This window comes from Serinus canaria, chromosome 8, assembly GCF_022539315.1.
Source record: "Serinus canaria isolate serCan28SL12 chromosome 8, serCan2020, whole genome shotgun sequence".
In the NCBI taxonomy this organism is placed as follows: Eukaryota; Metazoa; Chordata; class Aves; order Passeriformes; family Fringillidae; genus Serinus; species Serinus canaria.
In genome coordinates, this window is record NC_066322.1 from 21,551,773 (window position 1) to 21,577,336 (window position 25,564).

General features: G+C 40.7%; 1 protein-coding gene across 3 annotated transcripts in view; it reads right to left on the reverse strand.

Moving 5' to 3' along the window:
- PTPRC (protein tyrosine phosphatase receptor type C) overlaps positions 1–6,085 on the reverse strand; it is a 56,417-nt gene extending 50,332 nt beyond the window's left edge. For 2 of the 3 annotated variants that reach the window (XM_009088466.4, XM_018912077.3), the window contains exon 1: positions 5,792–6,035. In XM_009088466.4, the coding sequence (XP_009086714.3) occupies positions 5,792–5,858 (67 nt within the window). In that variant the 5' untranslated portion in view covers positions 5,859–6,035. Of the gene's footprint in view, positions 1–5,791 lie in introns of all 3 variants that reach the window. The other variant, XM_018912076.3, reaches the window with a different exon arrangement.
- Between the last annotated feature and the right edge of the window lie 19,479 nt (positions 6,086–25,564).

Here is a 25,564-nt window from a genome sequence, read left to right on the forward strand (position 1 = left end):
ACAGTGTTTTTAACATGCTTACTGTTGATTTGTTCTTCAGAACCTTAATATATAAATTCACCAAATTGAAACTAAAATTTCAAGGTTCCACTAAACTAAACAAGTCGTTCCAAATATGAAGCCACCAAGAGCTGGACCCTCTTTAGAACTGGTCTCTGCATGAGTTTTTTTGGCTTTAGGTCTATACGGGTAAAATATTCTTAGTATATCAATATACTGATGTGAGTGAATAAAAATGACTAGAACTTGTCTTTTCCCTACAATGTAAGACAGACTCACTAGTCCAGAACCAATGTCTCTTGTCCTGTCTGCATCAACAGATATACCTACAGCACATCCACAACCTATTACAGCGGTTTTCTGGGGTCTCAGGAGGAGGGAAGAGATGAGACAGTAGACTCCATGCATCAGAAGGCTTGATTTATTATGATATGATATATAAGATATAAAAACTATACTAACAGAATAAAGAGAAGGATTTCACTACAAAGCTAAGCTAAGAATAGTAAAGAATGTGTAAACTGAAGTCTTCTCAGCCCGAGACGGGCCAAACAGGTGAATTGTGATAGGCTCTTAATTGCAAACAGTCTGACGGGGCCAATCACAGATTTTCCCGTGGCATTCCACAGCAGCAGATAAGAATTGTTTACCGTTGTTCCTGAGGCTTTTCAGCTCTCAGGAAAGGAAAATTCCTAAGTAAAGGATTTTTCATAAACTATGTCGGTGACAACAACCCAGCCATCTGCTTGTTATGTTTGAACAGTCTAGGTTAATGAGTAAAAAAAAAAAAAAAATCAATCACATATTTAGTCCAAATCTGTATCTAATTTCAGTCCAGAAACAAAGTTGTTCAGCCAGTTGTTCTGCTGAGCTCCAACCAACTTATGTCCTGCCTGTAGCTTAGGTATGACACCATAATGAAACTGAACTGCTTCCAGTTCAGCAGTTGTGTCTGGCCAGCCCAGGGAGTGAGCAGAGCTGCCAGCCACCTGCATGCACACCACTCCCTGCCTCCATTCACTGGGAATAAAGCATTGGGGTTGTGCACAGCGTGTAAAGCAGGACATTTGTTGTAAATTTGAGTGCAGGACTCTATTCGTGAGTGCAGGACTCTGGGGTATGCATTTCTGAAACCCTTGAGTGCACCAGTACAACAAAAAAGAACTGTCTCAAACAGAACCTGCAGTAGGGCATCTCTAAGAGGACAGCATCAGCGGTGATAGTCTTCACTTTCTTCTACCTTTAAATACATTCTCCTGCCAGAGCAATTCCCCTTATATTTTATCCTACACATAAAATGAACAAATATTACTAAGTCCCACTGCTTAGAAAATTCAGTTGGCCAGACAATTTCGACCTGTGAAAAAGATTTTCATGGAAAATCAGAGCCATAGGATAAGCTATCTGAAAATAAAATGCAACACTTCCAGCTGGAAACTTGCACTACTCTTGAGCATGGAGACTACATGACCAGAATTTCAGGTGTGTGCTGGTTTTGACTGGGGTAGAGTTCATTTTCTTCACATCTCCTATCTTGGGGCAATGTTTGGATTTGTGATGAAAAATGGGGTCAATAATCCAGAGATGTTTTCATTACTGCTGAGCAGTGCTTACACAGTCAATTTTCTGCTTTTCCTGCTTCTCATACCACCCCACTGAGGGAGGAGATTGTGGGTGCACAACAAGCTGAGAGAGGACACAGCTGGGACAAGTGACCCCACTGCCCAAAGAGACATTACATATGGCATCATGCTCAGTATTGGGAGCTGAAGGAAGGAGGAAGTGTGAACATTCAGAGTGATGGCATTTTTGTTCCTGAGTAACCATTACATGGGATGGTGCCCTGCTTTCCTGCGGATGACTGAACACCTGCCTGCCCAGAAGAAGCAGTGAATAAATTCCTTACCTTTGGTTCTTCTTTACTTATTAAACTGTCTTTATCTCAACCCATGATTTTTCTCACTTTTACTCTTCTACCCAGTCCCACTGGGAGGCAGTGGGCATGCAGCTATGTAGGGCTGAGTTACCAGCTCAGGTTGAACCACAACAGTTCATTCTGATGCCCAACATGGGGCTCAGAAGGTTCAAGATAACAGCTTTGATTGGAATGTGTTAGATGGAATTTATAGCTGTTATTGCTCTTTGGCTGCTTTGGGCAGACTCCTGTGCTTGCCCTGGGCTTGGTGCCTTCCAGTACATCAGTGCAGTGCTCATCTGTGGCTGTTTTATGCTTTCCCTCTGTTGTGCTGCTGATCCCCTCCCTCTGCTGTGCTTGGGGACATTTTGAGGACAGCCATGGTGATGCACAGGGACTGGCACATGGTCGGGGCATCGCTGCTGTTTCTGTGCTGCTGTACTGCACATGCTGGAACCCCAGTGTGAGCTTGAGTCAAAGGGACTGTGACCTATGGGTGAGCCCAGGTGGGAGGAGGATACCCTGAAGCTTCCCTGGCCATGAATAATTCCATGCCAAAGCAGGTACATCTGGAAGTGCCTGTGGCCATGGCTGTGTCAGTGCCACAACAGGGGCACCTCTGAAGGTGTCAGGGCCCATGGCCAGCTCCGTGCTGCAGCAGGTACACCTTGAAGGACTAGCAGCTGTTCATGAGGCCGTGCTGGAGCAACTGAAATCATGTAGCCATGGACAAAACCACAGCAGAGCAGGAACAGCCTGCAGGGACTGCAGCCAGGAGCAAGGCCAGCCTGGGCAGGTTTGCTTTCTGAGGGGACAGTGGCTGTGGGTGAGGCCGTGCTGGGGCAGGTCTATCTCCAAAGGCACTAAGGCCCATGGACAGGGCTGTGCTGGAACAGCTGTCCCTCAGAGCCTCTGTGGCTGTGGATAAAGCCATAGACCAGCAGGTGTGTCCCTGAAGAGACTGCCTCATAGACAAGGCTCCACTTGGAGTACGTCCAGCCCTAAGAGACTGCAGTCTATGAGTAAATCCAAGCTGGAATAATGGCAGGGGAAGAGTTCATTGCAATGTTAAACCAGATAGGGAGTGGGTAAGAGATTGTAGTAGAAATACCTTTAAATTGTTGTAACCCATGATTTGAATTGCATATTATAGGAAATACTACAACAAGAACCACCCAAACCTATGGAAGAAAAGCCTCACAAGAAACAGAGCAAGTGCAAGGAACCTAAACTGAGCTGGCTTTGTTGCCCAATAACCACAAAACAAACCACCTCTCCTGTCCTGAGTATTACAACAACACAGAGCCCAAAGTCATGGACTCAATGGACTCACTGGACATGTGGTGGACATCTTATGAACACTCTGCAGTAGCACCTGTGTATTACACTAAAGGATGGGAAGTCAGGTGGTGGTTATCTGCCTCTATTATCAACACAGTTTTCAGCACAAACCCATACTATCTGCTGTGTCCAAAATTAGCACTATCCCAGACAAAACCAGCACAGAGGGCCTGCTGAAGCTTGATATTTTTAACTTGAGTAAAGAAAAAATAAGTCACACCCAAAACTATCAAGCAATTATTTAGTTTCCTGAAATCAAGGAAGTGGCTCAGAAGTGGGTGAAAGCTTTTGAAAGCTGTCAAATTGCTAAAACTTTTGTGGAGGAGGGGGGAACTTGAAATAATGATCTAATGGAAACAGTGCTTGTTCTGCAAGCAATTCTTTTTTCTAAAGGGAAGCAAAGATGTTTTTCTGGCTTTTTTGGCTCGAGTTAGGGGTTTTTGGGAGAGAGCTTTGGGGTACTGGTCGGTTTTTTTGGGGTGTTTGATTACCACCACATATCTCTTTCATATCAGAAAAATTAGTTGGATACATGCTTTTTATTTGAGGGACTTACACAGTGAAAAGGCTTTTGTGCAGAATCTATCTTCTTCTATTTTGTTTGGTTTAATGTAGTTTGATACTCTTAAATGTGGCTTGGTGATTACAGGAAATAAGTGATGTTCTATAGGATGTTTGAGCTTGTGGAGGAAGTAAGACAACTTTAAAATTTCTCCTGCTAAGTTTTAAAAATCACTAGGTACAACAGGCTGCTGGAAAATAATTTTGGTAATAACAAAAGAAGTCCCAATGCCCACCAAACTCTTACAATCAAGTGCCTGAAAAGTGACTGCCACGAAGCCAAATCCTACACCACTCTTTCAAAATGCTGCTCCTCCATTAACAAACCCCTCCCTAGGAGACTGCCCAGTGTCCCTTGGCCACAAGGCAGAGCAATCTGCACAGCAAATATGAAGTATAATGGCGCTGTCACCCTGAGAGAAGATGCAATCTCTGCCAAACTACATCTTAAAAACAAGGCCTATATGGTGTTGTATACTTGATACTACAGCATGAGATTTAATTAAGTGTAGTAGAGAGAAGTTAAACTATTTCCTTGAGGCTCTTCAGTTCAGAAAATGCAGGGATGAACTGGGCTCAAGTCAGACTACTGGGTGTGAACAGAGAAAAATAACTATTACTTGAAATAAAATGCTACTACCCACTTCTCTGTCTTCCAGCCCTCTCTCTGTCAGCTAACATGTTGAGTGACTGTGGAGGTGGCTGAGAGAGCAGACAGTAACCTGCCTCTTCTGGAGAAAAGGTAGCAGTGGGAAGTCTCAGAAGGACTTATAAAATGGAAAGTAGGACAGCAGATAAGAAAAAAAAACTACAGGAAAAGCAAGAGATTTTGTTCTTTTCCTCTACAGTACAGCATTCACTTGTTTTCTTATAATCTCCAGCAGCTATCAACCAGATTTATGCAGTGCTGTCTCTGTTCAGAGACTTTGAGGGACAAGAGAACTAATGCTCAGGCTTCAAATGCTCTTCTTAGCTGGTTATCTACTAAAGGCAGATCATTTTGTTGCTTACATCAGTATAAACCTGGAGTTACTATAGTGACATGAGGGTAGAAGTATGAATAAATTCAATGTAAATGAAAAGATATTTCAGCCCTGCATATAACTGGCTGCCATTTCAGAAAAAATATTTCAAGCCACTTTGTGTCTGCCATCAACTATCCCAAATTACATTACTAGCTAAACTGATGGAAGATACATCAAAATGTTGCATTTTCTCCTGAAGAAAATATTTTCTTGAACAGAAAGAAATATTTTATTTATATTAAGTATTACCTCAAGACTAATTGCTTTTCTTGCTACTCTATTTATCTGTAACATCTAACATGTTTTGCAAGATCATCCTCTTGAGCTCGATCTTTCTCTTAAAAAGTCAAGCAACAAATTCACCAGCAGTGGGGTAATTAAATATTCCAAAGACTATTTAAAGAGCAGTTTTTACAAAGTAAATAAATAATGTCTTACAAAATAAGTAATTTACCAATAGTAGAGATCAATTTACAACTTTTAGAACTTGTTACTAACCCCCTTAAAAATAAAGTAAAAAAATCAGAACTTGAGGAACTGTAAGCAGATTCTGTAATCAGGGAGTGGCTAACATTGATGGAAAGACTTTTTTCTTGAAGAATTTAAACACAGAAAACCAGTACTACATCGTGAGATGAAGCTGAAGATGAAAACTACATGGAACAGGTTATAGAAGACCTAAATGTATTCTTTTTGAAATTCAGCTACAAATGTGGTTTTTTTTTTTTTTTAATGGTCCATCTAACTCTCACAGGGGACCACGCGGGAGACATTTTAGCCTTGTACATGATGCACCAGTCTTCCTGACTACTGCATACAATTGTATGCTAATTTCTGAACCAGGATGGTATTTTTGCACTTTGCAAAGCTTTCCACTGGTTTTACATCTACAGAGGACACCACAATTGAGGGACCAAAATGAAAGAAAGAAAGATCAGTTGCGACCTACCTTTGAGAAAAGCATCCTGTCCCAGAAATGCAACACCAAATGCTAAGAGTTTAAGCCACAAAAACATGGTTATTTCTGGAAATCAGGCGTATCCTTATGAAACAGCATGTGTCTCTCTCTGGAAAGTAAAATAAATGTTATCTGTCTGCAAAAGAATTTCTTCACAAAACTTGAACCCAGAAGGAGACTAACTGGGCACATACACTACACTGCCTGCTTATCTGTGAAGGAGTTGCTTCCTCTGTTACCCTAACTAACCACTCGCAAAGTCGCAATGCACTGTAGTGATGTCAGAGACATGTTTGAATTACTTCTTCAAAAAAACTTCTTTCAGTTTCCAGGAAGTCAAAGGGGTTTTTCTTAGGTTCCTGCAGTAATACTTAGCTTCCTTAATTCAACTAAAGTAGATTATTTTCAGCTATTTCTCCCTCTGTACTTAGGAGCTACACAAGACTTCACTTTTCATAGGACTGGATTTAGCAAAGTCATTTTTTTCCCTTCATGTGCACTTTTCTGCACACATTCACAGATTCCCATACATGTTTCTTGAGATTTCTGTTGAAAGAAAGAGAAACTCTAACCACGAGTCACCAAAACCCTTGTTCTGACAACAAGGCCTTCATAAAAATGCATTTTCAGGTGAAGTAACTGATGATTAAATGAAAACCATTTAGACATGGGGTTGAACTAGATGATCTCTAGAGGCCCATTCCAACCCTACCTATTTTGGGATTTGGTGGGATATATTTCTGAATATTTCTACAAGGATGTTCTTCTGGCAGTCATAACAAATGGATAGAGGCAGTCCAATTCTGTTTTCTGTAATGTTTAGAATTGGAGAACTCAATACAATTCTTTACCATGACAGTGCAGGACAATTATTGTCACTTTCATGGACTTAATACAAGGTACAGCAAAGACATTTTCCCTCACTGCATGCACTGAGGCAGTTCTCAACATGTCCCTTATATAGCAGATTACAAGGGGAAGAAATGTTCAATTGCTTCTCTTATTGAAAATATCCAAGGTTCTAAAAGAACCAGCAGAACCCTGCCATAAGACAGATAAAGAAGGAAAGAGAATACCTTTGTGCTGCCTATTCATAAGTCCTTCACAGACTTCCGGACAATACACAGGAAAAAGTTGCAAAATTTCATATAATAATTCACAAATGACATGACTGAATCAAACTCCTCGTCAGATTAAATAGATCTTCTACAACTTTGAGTCAAATCTTACAACACAGACCAAAATCTTAGCTTTCATTAAGCAGTATATCTCCATACAAAGTGGCTGCAATAATAATTATATTATAAATTTGTTCAGAACAAAACTGATCCAATGATATTGTTCTGAATCTCCAGAGACTAATTTTGATATAACTTCATCATCCTGGAGTTGTCACAAATTAAATTTGGACTATAGCCATACACTGCCTACAGCCCTGAAATCTTAGTCCCTTTTATTGTAGACAAAAGCAGCATACCAGCATGGCTGACGTGCATCTGATGAGCAGAGTGCATGACATCCTGTGAAGAATTTCTCATAAAGGTTCTCAAAGAGAACCAGGCTCCATTCTCACTTGACCTTCCCTGGTAGTTTTATACAATCTTCACTCAACTCCTCTAGTTGTGACCCCAAGACAAATTCCTGCAGAATGGATGTTTCTGGCTGTATGATATTTACAGAGCTTGCACAGTGCTGAAATATTGCACCATGCCCTATCTATTATTTAGTGAGAACATCACACACTGTTCCACATATACTGCTAACCATAAACCATCAGCTGTTAAAATTAATGACCAAAGTTACAAATTTACATAAGAAGGGCACGGAACTGTTGGAGCAAGTCCAGAGGAGGGTCACAAAGTTGATAAGAGGATTGGAGCATCTTCCCTATGAAAAAAGGCTGGGAAAGTTGGGGCTGTTGGGGCTGGGAAAGTTGGGGCTGTTGGGGCTGGGAAAGTTGTGTGAAGACCTCGTCTGAAGGGGCCTTAGAGGGAAGCCAAAGGACTCTTCATCAAGAACTGTAGTGACAGGACAAGGAATAACAGGTACAAGTTGAAAGAAGAGAAATTTAGGTTAGATATTAGGAAGAAATTCTTTAGTGTGAAGGTGGTTATTGGAACAGGTTGTCCAGGGACATTGTGGATGTCCAAACACTGGCAGTGTTCAAGGCCAGGTTGGATAAGGCCTTGGGCAGCCTGGTCTAGTGGGAGATATCCCTGTTCACTAAAGGAGGGTTGAGACTGGATGATCTTCAAGTGCCTTTCCAACCTTTAACATTCTGTGATTCTGTTAGAACTCGTGAAGTCTTTTTCCAGACATAAAAACTGCAATCTTCTTTCCCAAGGTTAAACCCAAAACTTTCCCTTTGAGGGGAGAATTAATTTAATCTATTTGCACATTAAACAATGGACTGTTAAAATAAACCCTTTCTCAGGACAGAGCCTGAATTTTTAATTGGCCAACATGATTATGTCAGTATGTAACCAGAGCAGTATCCTTCCCCTGTCCTGGAAAGAATCAAAGCCAGAACCATCCACTTGTATTAATAAAGATTTCTAAAATGACATTAAAAATGTGCAGCTGCTTAAGTTACCCATTTCTTTGGAAGTCTTTCTCTTTTGTACTCATCCCCCTGGGTAACCTGGGAGGGATAGTCTGGTTCTCTCACTGCTAGTAAGACCACAGCATTGGAGCCAGGAGCTGTGATCCTCAAAACGCTCCACACACCCATCTACATGCACAGCCTCTCATAAGACATCAAACTAAACTGCTGTAGCTGCTCAGTGACTGATGCCAGACCGTGCAAAAGTTCTGCCCAGATCCCAAACAGTCTTAGAGCTAGCTGAGACACCAAGGTCTCTCATAGCCTCCACAGTCCCTGCTAACTTGCTTTCTACCAGGAGGTGTTTCTGTAGCTCTAAGGGGTGTGGCCCAGAGGCATCAGACTGCAGGGTGTGACAGAGAGAGGGAGAGAGCAAGCACACATGCATGACACACCCAGAAAAACTCCACCATAAGCTAATGCAGCTAAAAAATACCTTACTATTCTTTGGGGAGAAGCTAAGGACCTGCTTCCTATTCCAGTGAAGGGAAGAGCAAAGTAGAGAACATCCATGAAGCTCACCACTATTAACCCTCCAGGAAGGGAGAGCATGAAATCTTCAACCATGAGATATTTCTCTGAGATTCCCTTTTTCTACTCCAAGAGTGTTCCCCAAACAATTCCCTGTCTCTGCCTGGTACTACTGAGCCAGGAGGAAATAGACTGGAAAGATTAAAGCAAGGCAACAGTAGCAGTAACCATGGTATAAACAGCATCTTGATAAAGCCACAAGTCAAATAAATCTGTATCTCAGGTTGGATTGTCACAGGGTGCCCCCAAAGACTGGCCCACCCTGCATCTGCCACCAGATACCAAGAGCCAGACTTCCCCTGCACTCTGACACCTACGGGGCCTGTGCCACCCACTAATGACCACTGGTGCTCACCATGTTTAATGCCACACATTTAACACAGAAAGCAGGACTGAAAGATGCCAGTGAAACCTCACTCTGTTTGTTCACTCTTCATATGTTTTCATGCTGCTCAGTTTCACCCTGTGTTCAATTCCCTAAGAGTTTAGCCAGATAACTCTGCTGCATTCACATTCCTCCCACAACACAACCTTCCAAGTCCAGATTATCAAAGTCATTATGGTTTCACTTTGGTATGCATCACAAAGCATTTTAACTGGGACTTATTTGGTTTTTGGAGGGTATAATGGCGTGGAGGGGGAGGATTATTTCAGGCAATAGTGTTCTTCACTGGTACCTAAACCTAATGCTGTTTTGTGCTAATGTGTTTACAAAATGTAGTATGAATTAGTTTTCTCAAACAATGTATTCTCAAGAACTCACCTGTGTTTTCCTTTTGTTCAGAGGCCTTGAAAGAATAAATTACAAAGCATGTAACTAAATAAAAAAAAATTCTACATACTCCATACATTGTTTGTATTTAAAGTAATGCAGATTTCTTTTTGCATAATTTCCCTTTCACTGAAGTAATCTCATATGACTCAGCTCAGTTACAGTGATGCTCAGCACACTGCATATCAGAATAAAGCAGTTCACAGAAACTGAAGTCACATGCTTTTGCAAACACTAAGGGACAGAGGATAAATTTATCCCAAGGGCAGCTTTGTTTAAATCAAGGGGGCTACCTGCATTATGCATTTTATCCAGTAAAATTAATTTGACAAGTCTTACAGTGAAAACATTGTTCATGCTAGAAAACATATAACAGTCTCAATGTTTCACTGAACATTTGCTAAGGAATCTATTTTTTACATACTTTTTCAGGCTTGTTTTCAATTGCCAAGAACTATTTCCTGAAGAAAGAAAACATTTCTACTTAAAGTGTCATATTGGATCAAATTATTTTAAGGTCAAGAGTAAACAATAGAGCTCTTTGTGCAAGCATACTGCTCTGCTGCTATCAACCCTCAGGCAATGATGATTTGACATCTTCACTTCATATGTTGCCTGCATGATCTGTGCTGTACCTGCTCAGGACAGAGAACGTATTCTGGTATCCCTGAGGCACTCTGCACAATCTGGCCCAAAATGAGCAATAAACCTACAAGAAGCTGTTGGAAGTGCCAGGCACCTACTTCTTGCTTACACATAAAATCAATGCAGGATAACAGTGGGCTCAGTTATTGTGAAATGAACATTCTTGAATAGCTGCTTTTATCATGCCCACTTAGAATCTGCTACCCTTAAACAGTGTCAGCATAACCATAAGAACTGGGATTTGTTAGATTTGTGCTGAACAACTACTCTGCCTCCTGGTTCTGAATGAGTGCTGGATGCTGAGAACAGCTCAGGATTTAGCTTTTTATAAGGTGTTCAAATATTGCCTGGTGAATGAGATAATTTTATATTATAAAACATCAAATAATCATTTTTACCCATAGCATCTTTTTTTTTTATCCTTCCACGATTCACTTTGAAAGGGCAAATGAAAACAAGGGATGACAATTAATTGAATATTTGCTTCCCCTGGACCACTTCTTGAACTCTCATTCTGAAGAGCTCTTCAGCAGTGGCAGATTTTTTCCCCCTCTTAGTCCGATTCTCCTTCCCCCCCCCCCCCCCAGTTTCATTTCCTAGTACCAACTTCTGGGTTCTAAAGGCACTCATATGACTGTCTTAACAAATGAAGAACCACAATTTCAAAGGGCAGGGAGCTGAATTCCAGGCCGGGCATTGTCCTCTGAACAATCAGGCTGAAATTCAGGAATACCACCCCAGCTGGAAGTACTAAACAAGCTCCCTCTGTGCAGGGTCTCCCATATCACCTTCACAAAATCCGCCCTGCCTTCAGCTAAACTGGTTACTTGCTGATGGCTTGGTACTATACCTGCTGGTTAATTTTCCCAAATTATATGCAGAATTATAATTAATTACATAACACTCTGGAGTAAATGCTGTCTTACCTGCACCATAAAGTCACAGTTGGGCTATGTTTGCAGAAGGCCTGACAGAACACGAGTAAAGCAATAATAGCACCTGCCAGCACAAAAGAACCCACAAAGAAAAAGTAGAAAATGCTTACAGTCTTTTCCAAAGTCTTTACTTTCTGGTTTCATTGCAGGTCACTGGGTATTTCCTTATCTCTTGAACATTGCTTCCTGCATGCCCTACACCAAATATAAAGACCAGTCTGTTTATTCTGAAGGTAATACACAAGGTGGGCTTTTTTTTTTTCATCTTTTTTTTAATGCTCAACTTCAGCTGAAGCAGACCAGGACCAGGGTCAGGGCAGGCTACTGACTCCATGTTTCGGGCTATCTTCCTACAATATGCTACGGCATATTGCATATCCTACAATGTGCTACAGCAGAGACTAGAGAGCTAATTGCTCTCTAGTCTCTGCTGTAAATGAGCAGATCAGCTTGCTTTCTGTGAGTTCTCTGTCCCCTCTTCTGTTCTTCCCAAGCAGGTATCTTCAGTGATTTTAACTTCTGTTTTCTTTGCTTCCACCACTGTATCCTGCTTCCACCCAGACTGCTCCTCACCTGGAGTGCCAGATTGATTGTCATAGCCTATTAGCTGGGGTCTACAAGTTGTCCTGGTGTTTCACTATCTTGTCAGATGACAGTGCTTATAGCCAAGAGTATTTGTATGCATTTTTCCAATAAAACATAGGATTACTCTATAGCAAATGTTTTTCTAACATCCCAGCTATGATTATGTTTTGGATGGACATGCAGTCCCACAGTTGATTGTAGTCATTACTGTATAGAAGCACAAAATGCCTTTGAGCAAGGTATTTATAAGCATAAACCACAAATCTTTACCTAGAAGGCTGGTCTGCTCACAGTGATGCTGTCGGTCATCTTCTGATAGCCCATCTCCTGCCCTTCGACACATTGTGACAGATTTTTCTCTCTGGGGCTGTCCAAAAGGGTTAGAGAGATGTCTCCAAGGATAAGCATGTGGCAGGCATTACTTCTTCTTCAGTGGCTTGTCAAGAAACTACTGCTATAAATCTACAAGAGTCTGGAAAATTTCTATAATCTAAGCTCACAATAGTCATCTTTGACTTTGAAACAGTTAGGAACTCAAACTGATCCCACTGATTTATTTACCTTGTACATCAGGGTCTGTATCTCCCTCCCTCTGTTTCCATGTCTCTAAGCCATTCAGTTCATTTGTTTCACACACATTACAAGCCATCTTAAAATGTCACAAGTTCATAGTGCTGATACTCTGGGAAAATAAAAAAAAAAGTCTGTCTAAAGATGCACTGGATGTTTTGGTTTATTCTCACACTAAAAAAACAACAGAATATTTAGCAAAGGCAATAAATTCTAAACTTTAAAGAAAAAGAGGAATGCAAAAGTCATTCATGTAATTGAAAATATTTCTTTATCACTTCTTGTTAATGGGCATAATTAGAGTCAGCTAACAGAGGTGCAAAAATATTGGACATATACTTTTAAAATAACAATCATAAACAGTAGACTTCTGCACGACAAATTTTGGCAGAGTCAAGCAAATGTTTGAGTGATTTACAACAGGTAAGAGAAAAGACAGCACTGAGAAGTCAAGCACTGAAATAAATAGATTTTTTTTGTTATTTGGGTTTTGTAGCTAATTTCTATTTCACTATAAGACATTTCATAATAAGCACTCGAAGACATTTAGCACAACTTGCCTATTTTAACTGGGTCACAAAGCTCAAGAAACATACTGCTGAGGCCTTATAAATACATACAATCTGTGCATATAGTGCAATGGAAGAGCCAAAAATAACCAAAAAAGGATGGTGGCAGGGGCAGAGGGGAAGTTGGTAATCCCATGCTGTGGTATTCCCCAAACACCTGGAATTCTCAGAGTATGTAAACCACTGAATCACAAGAGAAGCAAAACAGTATCAGATTCATTTGTTTCAAGAAACAAAAGCCTTACCATGTTTCTTATAAAACAGGACCCTAAGAAACACCACAATTTCACAACTGTTTTATAGTATGTGCTCATTTATATACTGCCAAAAATCTAGTCTCTCTAAAAAAAAAAAAAAAAAAAAAAAAAAGCAAAATACATAGTATTACTATTGTTTCTTAAGTTTTATTCTAAAAAGTGATAAAATGCTGGCAACATACATTATTAGCAAGAACTGCTCATTTTTCCCATACCAAGCTCAGGCTGATATACCAACTTGGTAATGTAATCTCACTCCCCAGATCAGCATAAAATACTTGCACATCCTCTTTCTGCCTTATAGCAAGTGTTACTTCCTACACTTAGTACGTTAGGAAATATCACAGAAGATGAAACTTCATGCAACAATTATTTAGCAAGAGTCTCTGTCTGTTTTTGTCTTCTTCTCATAAATAGATCCTCTTTAGAGTTCATGAGATTCTGTGTTAAAATACAGAGGCATTATTTAAAATTTGTTTTGATGCAAACCAAAAATAAAGTGCTGGTTCCTAGAACCAAGTCAGTCTGTCAAACCTACAACCTGGTAAACAAAATGTAAGGTTTTTCCTTGAGACAAAGCTATGCTGAGCAATCAATCTCATTTTAGTTTCATATCCCAGCTTAATTTTCAGTTTACTGAGGTTCAGAAAGTTGCTCCACTCTGATCAACAGACACACATTCTGGAGGGGTGAATTTTTTGAGAGACTTTACCCACTCTATCAGCACATTGTCATTTTAGGGGAAGGAGACCATGGAAAAATACAGATTCACAAATTTTTCAAAAAAAAAGCAAATAACATGTTCGTTTTCCTTTCCTTCTTCTACTGTAAACAGGAATAAATTAAATACAGATGATAGCAAACAAAACATGACCTGCCTGCCACCCACTGTCCCTAATCAAAGAATCCCTGGTGCTATTCCTTGCTCTCAGAACCTTCCCTTCTCCAAACTTCCCACATCAGTCTTAAAAAAAATCCTGAAATGTCTGAGTACTCTTCACAGAGAGTTCACCTTCTTGAATCATGAATCTGTAGGGTCAGACTTACATTCACTCTCTTCTAGCTGGAAATACCTTTCACATACTGCTACAATTTTTGGGCACCAAAATACCAGTCCTGAGGAAAACAAGCTCCAAGCATATTTTTGCATGAGGAACATGAGCAGGGTGAGAAAAGAGAAGTTCAAAAACAAGGTGGGAAGAGCTTTTCTCTGCTGCTTCCACAATGGCCTCTGCTCTACTCCAAGAGGTAACAGGAAGTAGAAAAAGTAGTTTTGAGAAAGCCTGGGTTGCATACATGTCCTAGCTCATGTTAGACAGTTGAGCAGCTGAAAATGTACATATTCTTTGTATAACCATGGGGTCTCTCTGAAGATCATGCATCTATTCTTAATTACCTATTTTAAATAGTTCTATGCTTTCATTAACATTCAGACTAATTAAGGGGCAAAATAGTTTGGTTTTCATGATCTGCAATAGTTAAATTTTGTGAAACCAGTTTTATAAGTTATCTACCAATCATCCAAACCACCTACAACCATTAGACAAACAAGTAAGAGCTCAAAAGGAAAAACAAAACCCCAAAGTTCAAATAGATTATTTATCTTGAATCCCAACAAATACCCACTTAAACTACTGACAGTACTTTTTATTTGTAAAATATGTATGTAGCTGAAAGAAGTTTTGTTTAACTGCAACATCAGATATGTTTAATAACTTTACTGTTGGGAAAGGTCACTAGCAGCGTTTTTCAAGACTGTCAGATTAAGACTATTAGACCAAATAAAGCTATAGCTGAAAAACAATAAAAATTTTCTGACTGCTGCTTCTTGTTCTTGCCTCAACTTGGCCTGTGAATCAGCTTTTCAAGCTGGTTTCACTTTGTGGTTCCTGTATGATAATTACCAAAGCCCAGAAATGGTGCAGAGCTGTAAAAAATTCATAACTGAGGAACTGAATAGAACCTTCTTTTCCAGCTAAGTGAAATTCCAGCTACACCAGTGAAGCTATAATTTCATTTATGTTGTCTCTGGTAGCTCTCTTTGCAGATGGACTTTCTGGACATCAGCTAAGGCATTTTAATGCAGCCCACTGTGGGTCCCTGAAGTAAGGAATACTCTGGGAGCTGAAAACAGCAGTGTTGATATCCCAGCCCTCAATCCCCAACCTCAGTTTAACATACTGAAACACCTGAGGTGAGTGCATGCCTTCTTATCTTTGGATTGTTTGGATGAAAGGATTGATCCTTTGGGGACAACCTATCTGATATCTCAGCTTTCATTCTGTACATCAGAGGTACCAAGCTCCTTTTCACCAATCTGTCTGTCACAGGTGCCAGCACTTTCTTACTGAAAGCAGAAAAGTACAGAGACAGATAAATACCATGCATATTCTCATCTAAAGACTATATTACAGATTTGGCAAAACTTTGAGAGACAGATGCCTCAGGTTTTCCTCAACTGATAAGCTGCTTTCTTAGCTCTTGTCATGATACACAGGGTGATTTGAAGTTTGCACTGAACTAAAGCACACTTGACACTGAATCCCAGGTGCTGCAGGACCTACAAACCCTGCTCTGGGACAGGGGAGATGTTGCAGAAGTGTGCAGACGTTCGAAGTTCTGTCCAGTCCAAGTGCTGAGAGCACATCTCTCACTCTTCCTGGCCCCTGGCTGCTCTTTCAGCTTGTCAATACCTCCCTTTTGACATGATAGGACTTTTGTATGGAGCAAAATTATCCACTACAAAGCCCTCCCAAAAACCCTTTTGGGCAGCACCTTTGATGGGATGCATTTTGTGTTTCAGTGTATCTTGTACTTCAATCACATATTTTAATCTACCTGTGGTATACACTGTTACCAGTATCTCTTCCTCCCCTTACCTGCTGAAGAGTAAGGTTGAGTTTCCTCTGTTTAAAAAGATACAGCTGTCACTTTATGGCCATTTCTGCAGGGTTATGTGGAATAATTTGAACACTTTCATCACTGATGATGTACACTGGTAGTTGTGTTGCCCTTCTCCAAAGCTGGGGACGAGCACTGACAGAGGCTTTCTTTTCTCCCCAGCTGTCCCTGGACATAGCAGTGCTCAGAGAAAGGCACCCTTTGGCAGCCAGCCCTGTGCAGCACACTTGTGTTCTGGCAGAACAATGCAATTGTGAGTGGGAGGGAAGGAGAGGAGAGGGAAGAGGAGAGCAGAGAAGAAAAGCAGATCATGGAGCAAGAAGAGGTGGTCACTGAGAGCTCTGCATATGCAAGTAGGATGCTGGTACAAATCTGAGCAGAGAAAGAACAGACACCGGTACAATGCAATGTGCTTTTACTACACCCAGCTCCACCTAGATGTCAGGCTTCTGTGCTCTACCCTCAGCTCCACAGGCATTTGTGAAGTCCCAAGAAGTGTTCCAAAAGGGCAATGATCCACAGGATTCTCAGTGTATCTCCAGGTACATACATGTATATGAGTATGAAAGGATGGATGAAGTTGCTGAATAGTTGCCATTTTTCTATGGAAGGGTTGTCAGGCAAAGAGGATCCTTTAAATGTTTTGTGTTCCATGCTGCACAAAAACCTTTGAGCATATACTTGTTTCAAGCAGCTCATACCAACCAGCTCAGCAAAGGTCATGTTCAAATTTGCTGCTAAAATTAATGTCAATAGCATTTAAAGGGTCTCTTCTTGAAAGCTTTTAGCTCTAAGAACCAGAGCAAATATATATCTAGCAAGAGACACGGCAACTTAGATTTATAACCCGACCTTGAATTATGGGTAAGTATTTTATAACATTCCAGATTTACGATTTTGTTTCCTGGAGACCCTGACTGTAAAAATGAGGCTGGACTTAAAGAAGAAGTACACTTCTGGTTTTCTTAACAAGGTGTCCTTGAGCTGTATCATCTCATAACATAAACCAGACAATCTTTTAAGAAATCTAAGTTCTTCCTTAATTGTCTCATAGCTAAAGGCTTTAAAACCAAGATGAGCTATGCACTTCCTCACATCCACAGATGCAGAGACACTGAGCAAAATTCTAGCTTTTATTATGCAAATTTCTTGAGAGTATGATATTCTTTTTCTCCATATCCAAATTTTACAAGTACCTTTTGTAGCATACACAATCTTTGCATCATAACATTTCCAAATTTTCAAATTTATATCAAGAAAAATATCCATTCTTAGCTTCAATAAAAATTCAGAGATAAATGCTTTACAGTCTTATGGACTCACTTTTTCAGTGATGTGTAAACAGACCACTTGTCCTGCAATCATTAAAATTTTCTAGAACAGGATTTCACTACAGAAAACTCAAATCTAACTGTTATTCACTTGACAGCTTAAACTGATAATAACACATATGCTTATACTTAATTCTTCCTTCTGTTTAGGAGTCAAGACCAAAACCTACCTTTAAGTTACTGCATTATTTTCTGTTACAGTTTTTCACTCCTCACTCATCTTACAAAAATAGAGGGAATGGGAGCACAGAATAAAGAAGCAGAGAAAGCAGCTTCAAAAATTGGAAGTTTACTTTACAGTTACTTCCCCCTTCCTGGTTTTCAGGAGTAACTATAAACAAAGCTCAGATTTTATTTTATTCTTTTCTTCAAAGAGTTGCTGGGAATAGAATTCAAATTATCAGAGGTTCCCTTTCTCATTTAGGGCCACTGACTGACCCTAAGAAATATGTATTGAGGCATTACATGTATTTGTTTGAAATACTTGATATTGAAATTCAAACAGTTCTTCAAGCAGAATTTCCTAACAAGAAGGATTTGTGACAGGGAGGCTACAAGATTTACTTTGAAGAAAGAAAATGTGTGTTTAAGAGACCCTTGAACCTTCAAAAGAACACCTCCTTCAAAAGGCCCCACCTCACAGCTATAAGGGATTTCCAGAAGTTAATGATTTACATAAAGTGGAAAGACTTGCAAACTGTACAAGGCAATTACTCAAAACAGTGGTGGAGTATTAAACAAAATGGTCCCCATTTTCCTTGGGGTTTTTTTCAAAAAAATACATTATTTCTTTCACCTACACTAAAACTATAGAACAAATCCTATAGTTCTTTCTAAAAAAAAAAAACAATTTTACAGACTTCCTGCTGGTCTTAGGTGGAAAGAAATTAAATACTCAGTGAGGTGAAGGACAGAAAGAAAAAGAACTTGAAAATACAGTCCATATGAAAGAAAATCTGTATTTATAATGAACCAAATAAACACTAAAAACCTATTACCATGTATTTGAGCAGCTTTTTCTGACATTTATATGACTAAACCTATGTCTCTTTAGACACATATATTTGCTTGCATATTCATGCACCATTCCACACAGAGCTATCCAGATGAGAAGCCTATCCCATCCTTCTTAGTTTTAGTTAGAATACATTGAAACCAACACACTCTTTGCTATCATCAGCTAAGGCTTCCCTGAGATAGGACTCCATGGTGTCTTATGCTTTAAATCAGCTTTGTGAACTCACTAAAATGATATTTCAGGAAGAGAGGGGTAGAACAGCCAGAAGACAGAAATAAGCAGCAGGTCTAGCTAGGTAGTTCAAAGTGATCAATGCATTTATTTTGTTGGGGGTTTTTTATTGATTTTAAAAAGAATTTTCCCCTTCTAGTTTATGAACAACTTTTGCCTTCTGAATCCCACCTTTATGTTTCTCCTTATCTCTGGAATCATCCTGAAGATGTTTCAGAGAGCGGGCTAGATACTGAAAATTATTTTTGCAACAGAGTAAGACTGGTAGAGTTTTTCATCAACATTGCTGTGGACATGATGCATGAGCACATGCTCACACCAACCACCACACATCTAATGAAGATTCTTCCCTGATTCCTAACTGCCCAGTATCAACTGAAGAAAGATCCCACACTGCAAAACATGGTAGAATGAGTGTCTGGTGTTTTTGTTTGGGAGCTCTCTAGACTTCATCAAAGAAATCTCTTCCCGCTGAACACTGAAGAATCATTCAGCCTACATACAATAATATATTTTAATCTGGCAATGCTTGTCCATGTGGTAAGAACATCCAAGAAGTCAGATAAGACTACTCAATATCTAAATTCATTTCCATTCACCTCCTTCAGTAACAGGGAATCTATATTTAAATAAAAAATTGTATTCATTTTTGAAACTATCTCAAATAATTCAAATAATGACCATCAATCAGTTCCCAATAAATCAATCACTCTGACTGATTGCTTGAAACTCTTTAAAATCACGTTGTATATTTGAAGGGGAAAAAATATAAAAATATTTTTCTCTACACATTCACCATAATCTATCTCCATTGAGCAACTTTCTGAACATCATTAAATTGAAAATTAAGCTGAGATATCAGACTAAAATGAGGTTCAGATTGCTCAGTTATCTTTGTTTGAAGGAAAAACCTTAATTTTTGTATGCTCAGCATACAAAGCTATGAAAGAATAAAGGTTCTGTAGATGCAAAAACTACTTATTTGACCAGAAAGATTACAGTCACAAGCATCTCCTAATTATTCTCAGCATAATTAACAAGATAGCTCTGAAATTCTGGGACTCTGAAGTGACATTGTTTCTTCTAGACACTTAGATGGTGAATTCTGAAATTTTAAAAGCGAAGCAAAGGCTTCAATTGATGCCATTCTGGATCCTATTTCGTATTCACATGGGAGTCTGAAACACTTCTGCTGTGAAACATTCTTTTTAATATGAGGGTTTCCTCCAAACACAGGGCCTACTGCCACCTCAGCTACTACTAAAATGAACTTTCAGAGTCTGTGTAATCACTGTAGTAAATGCAATGACATCTTCAAGCCATTCCCCAGTACTTAGACTTTGCTCTGCTGGACTTTTAAAGCCTGCTGCTGTATGGTTGCTGTGCAGAGCCTGTGATTCAGTAACATGACTGAAAACCATGAGCCTGAAAACATTTAACTGAGCTCTGGGTGATTACAGATGAAGAAATACAGCCCATAAGGCCTCTCAATTTCCCCACATGGATATTAGTGCAAGCGAGAGCAACTCTAACAGTTACAGCCTAGATGCATGTGGAGTTTTCCTTCTTTATATGCCTTGAACAAACCTTAAAAATGAAACCTCAACAGTTTTTCCCCATTGCTACCTGCAGCTGTTAGACAAGCAGAGAGACATCATGGGGTACAGGAAAGGACTGAGTCACTTCTGTATCCTCTCTAGGCCAGGGCACAGACAAGGCTGTCCACAGACTGCAGTAGAGGCCCTGTCATGCCACAGCACTCATGGCTGTTGACCCTGGGGGCTGAGGATGCCTCTTTGCTGCTGCCTCAGGGGTCAAGCAAACTGCTGGTAGGTGTGGAACTAAACCACTTTCATTTTTGAGTAGGAATCAATGTGTTCAAAACATGTTCCTGCAGAGAACTCTGGGGGTTTTCCTTGCAAAATTATTATTTAGGTCAGTTTTTTAAAACAAACAGGTTCTTTGACAAGGTAGGCTGCAAAGCTGCTATGAAGATTTATAAGCCAAATAACAGGATAACACACACCTAACCACAGGCATAAGCATATTTTCACACAAACCTTTGATTTGTTGGTAGCAAGCTTATCAGATACTGTCTGAGAAAGGGGAAAGTTCCCACAGCCAAGTCATCCCTTTATATATTTAACCTGCAAACTTAAAACCAGCAAAATTTTATATAGAGGAAGTCAAGGTTACTGTAAAGAGTCAGGTTTCTGAACTTACCGTCAGCTCCCCTCCTACCCGTTAATTCACATACCTATTGACACAGGTTTCTATGCTGTAGAGCCTTGTTATTTCTTCAGTATCATCACTGCTTATAACAACAGGTGTTTCACATACTGCAGAGCTGCAAAAACAGAAATGTGAGAGATTCGGAAGAAAACACTGACATCAAAGATATTACAATAAGAGGGGGTAATTTATACCTGGAAATTTCAAGGAAATTATAGTGCTTTACCAGTAATGCTTCAGAGCAGTCCCCAGGGTAGCAGCACACATTCCTGTTGGGGTTTTTTCCTGGAGGATATGGGACATAATATGCACATTATGAAAAATATATCAACCTGTTGCTATTACAGTCAGTTTGCACAACATCCCCACTTGACACTGTAGCACAACATTTATTTGACATATGCAGGTGAGCCCCTGCACCTCACTGAAGCTCGCAAAGTGAAAGCCTTGTCTTTTCATCACCATGTCTGTCCCTCTTCTTCCCATATGGGATTCATTAAAAATATGGCTGTAGGAGCGAGCAAAAGGGCTGGAGTGCTACACCTGCAGCTGGGAGCAGAAACCTGCCTGAATGTCAGACTCAGCATGAGGCCCTGAGCAGCTGCTGGCATGGGCAAAATGCAGGAACGGCTGCTCATACTGTCACGGCTTATTTCATAAAAGCAGAGCTGGTTTTGTTCTGAAGGTGAAGAGGAGTCAAGTGGCCAGAAAGAGGCAGAAAAAGAGTATTTTCTGAGACTCTCAGTACTTTGCATACAGTATTCACCCCCTATCTCGAAAGGGGGAGAAGTGAAATGCACAGATGAACTGCTGTAATGTTGTGGATTCTGGGACACAAGTCTACAATCATCTCTGCTATTAAGAGGAAGATCTCAGGTGGCTTGGAAGGGAAAGATCCAGTAGGGTACACTGACAGAATAAAAGCTATTACTTCTTAGGCCTTTACTAAAGAATTTCAATGGATTTAATTTAATTTCAAGAGTGTTTTGAGAGCCAAGACTGTGTAGCCTTTTATGAAGGGTTACCATACCCATAAGCATGAAGCCTCTTTTTTTAATGTAGCTTTTGAGGTTTTTCAAAGCAATGACTTTTTCTTCTATTACAGCCTATGCCATGCTCTGTGAGAAAGGTTTAATCCATGCTGCTTCTGCCATTACCCATACCGTCAAAAAAGAGCAGTGCAAATATTCACAATATCCTCAGACAGAAATAGACAGACTACTTTTGTGCTTTCATAGTAGCCTAATTTAATTTTTTTTCAAAAAAAAAAAAAATCCAGACATTTATTTCAAAGATAAAAAGGGCAGCTGCTCAGAATTGCCAAATTTATAATAATTTGCCTTTATTTTTGATTCCAGCAGCTCCTATCAGACCACATATTTACTAGAGCAAACTTTTCATATTAACTGCATATAAATGAAGTTCCATTTCACATTAAAAAATATTGATTTTTCAAAGTTATTCAGCTCGTTGTTGTTATGACTTCGAAATAGCACAGATAGCAGTGAGGCTCCCCTTTAAACGCTGTGTGATAGCAAAAATCCTGTGGCTCTCTGTAGAGCCAGAAAATATTCCCTGGGATAGACAAGGATCTTCCAAAATGTTCTTCTGTAAAATCTTTGTTCCTCTTTGTTCTCCCAGACAAAGTTTGACCCCTAGAACTTTTGTGCCATAACCACAGAAATACAGAGCCGACTCCCCGCGCAGGAGCTGTGAGGGAGGCCCACAGGGAGCTCTCCCACGGTGGCCCACGCTCCACGGCTCACCGTTGTAAGCATAATTGTTGTCAGAAATGCACCTTTTCAGTCTATTGCACTTCCAGGACAACGACACCAACCACCTCTGACCTATCTTTGGATCACCACTCCTGTTACTTCCCATCCCACGCCAAGGAGAATTTCAAAAAAGCCCGGGCTGAAGCACGGTTCGGAGCCGAGCCTGGTCCTTCCGCAGGGAGGTGTTGTGAGGGCCCCGCTCGCCTGCGGCGGCTCCCGCAGCTCCGCTCCCACCCCGCTCCCAGCGCCGGCAGCCCGGCCCGGCCCCGGCTCTGGCTGCCTTCCCTGCGCGCTCCTCCCCAGCAGGACAGGCCAAGGCTGCCTTCCCTGCCCGCTCCTCCCCAGCAGGACAGGCCAAGGCTGCCTTCCCTGCCCGCTCCTCCCCAGCAGGACAGCCCCAGGCTGCCTTTCCTGCCCGCTCCTGCCCAGCGGCCCGGCCCCGGGAGGAGCCAAGCGGAAAGGGCTCCCCGGGCAGGGGAAGGCGAGCGGGAGGTGCAGCCACGGCCCCGCACGCAGCCCTGTGGGCAGCCGGGTTCCGGACGTGTTTAACACGCTGTAGTGGTGCTTAGCTTCACATGCTCTGCCGGTGCTGGCAAGTGGAGTGTTTGAAAGAAAAGCAGAACTAATCGTGAATTCTGACCTTCTTTTCAAGCCTGTAAGAGGCTCTACCTTAAATCACACAGAGATCCTCACCAGCAGAATTACCTTCTGCAAAGGGAAACCCAAGGCCCTATAAGCTACCAAGAGGATGGCAAAAAAAGGAAAAAAAAAGAAAGCGTTTCCACTTTTTTTGCACAAAGGCTTGACAATAAAAATCTTTCCCTCTCTAAAATGAGGAACTGCCTGAGACAAGACTCACTACTCTCACAGCCACGTGACAAGCAAGAGAAACAAGGAACAGAAATACCAGAGACGTGATGTAAAGTGGTGGATAGGCTAAAATTAGTTAATGTTCTGATTTCTTTTATGAAGGGAAGATAAGTTCTATTTTTATTTTTTAATTACATCAAAAATCCTGGAGGTCAGTGGAAAGTGGTAGTGTTTAGGAGCACTAATTAAAAATTGATTTTACAAAGTAAGGAGAAAAACACCCCATTCACCTTCAGAATTGTATCAGGAAAATTTACAGAGTACCTTAGCTAAAGCAACTTCTACTCTAGTCTTAAGGGAAAGGTTGCCAGTATTTCTCATTTTTTCCACCTCATCTTTTCTTTCTTACCTTTCCAAATAAACTTTCCTTCTTCCTATTGAGGTATTAATACTTTCACTACAAGAAAGGAAATTCTTACTCCTTTTTCTCACTTTTAGTTTAACCTGGTGTTGCACAGAGCTGGAATGAAATACAATGAAAAGACTGAGTAGAAAATTAAGATTTTGTTAGAAGTTAGAAAATTGATTAAACAACCTTAAGCTATACAGAAAGCAACAGCACCTAAGTACAATGCAGAGGACCACAGATTCAGCTCCTCTAGGCTGCAAAGTTGAACCATTTTCTTTCTGGTATCTTTGTTGATCTTGTCAAGTCTAAATTGAGACAGAGCTGAACTTTTCTGATATAGTACACTCAGTTTTCTTCAAGTGAATGTTGAACTGTGACACAGATATGAGTTGCTGGTTAGCCTACACAGTTCAAAATATACTTACATGGCTCTCCACTTCCCCTCCCTGCCTGCCTGCGTGCACAAATACACTGGTGACGTTACAAACTTCTTTTGGGAAAGGCAGCAATGTGAAGAATCATAGAGAGGATATAATAAAGAATATAATAAGGGAAGAGGCACTGTCATGGTGCAGAAGAATGGGAAAGAAGACAGCAAATAGCTGCACTGGGGAAAGAAAAAAAAAAACTCCTTAAAATGAAGCTGTGTGCTGAGGCTGGGGTTAATTGCTTCATCGCAACCTGCACCTTGCCAGCTTGCAACTAAATCTGTGCTGATAGCACACCAGTGTCGGAGGTGTTGCTGAATGGGGCTTGCAGGGTGTCAGGGCTTTCCCTGCTCCTCAGCTCTGTGCCCCACGGGGCTGGCAGGAGGCTGGGAGCGGGCACAGCCAGGACAGCACCACGGGCTGCCCAGAGGGGTGCTGGGTGTCACATAGTGCCAGCTCAGCCACAGAACTGGGTACTCCCTCTTTGGAGGCTCACTAGGCACTGGTCTGCTTGTGGGAGGTCAGAGGTGACTTCTTTTTGGTCAGTTTGTGTCCTCCTACCCTTTTTCCTCCTTTTTAAAACTGCTTTTATACCGTGACGCACACATTTTCTCACCATTGCTCTTCTGATTCTCTCCCCCATGCCACTGTGGGGGAGTCTGTGATCTGCTGGCTGGGGATTTGCTGGCTGAGGTGATCACACCATAAACTGAGAATAGGAAATAACCATAATGACAGTGAAATTATAAATTAGGCTGGAAGTTGCAGACACAGAAACTATGGCTTTTTTCCTGCTGCATTTTCTTTTGCACTTTTTTAAAATTAATATTTGCTCTAGCTGAATTATCACATGAGTAGTGAGACTGTAAAAAAAAAGGACACTTAAGAATTAAAAAAGTGTCTTTTCTCCTGGGTGTTGAAGAGATCTTTAGGAAAAGTAATTAAATATACAGCTCACACTGGCAGTCTCTAAATGTGAAACCCCCTATAGCTGCAAAAAAAATTACTTCCATTAAGACACACGCTACATTCAGGAAAAAATATGAGCTGGTTTAAAGTAAGTGTTCAATATAGGGTCATCAGAGTGCTATACCAGCTGAAGCTGGGGCTGTTTTGCAGACTTGGCCAGCAGTCAATAAGCTCACCCAGACAGTGTGGCAGCA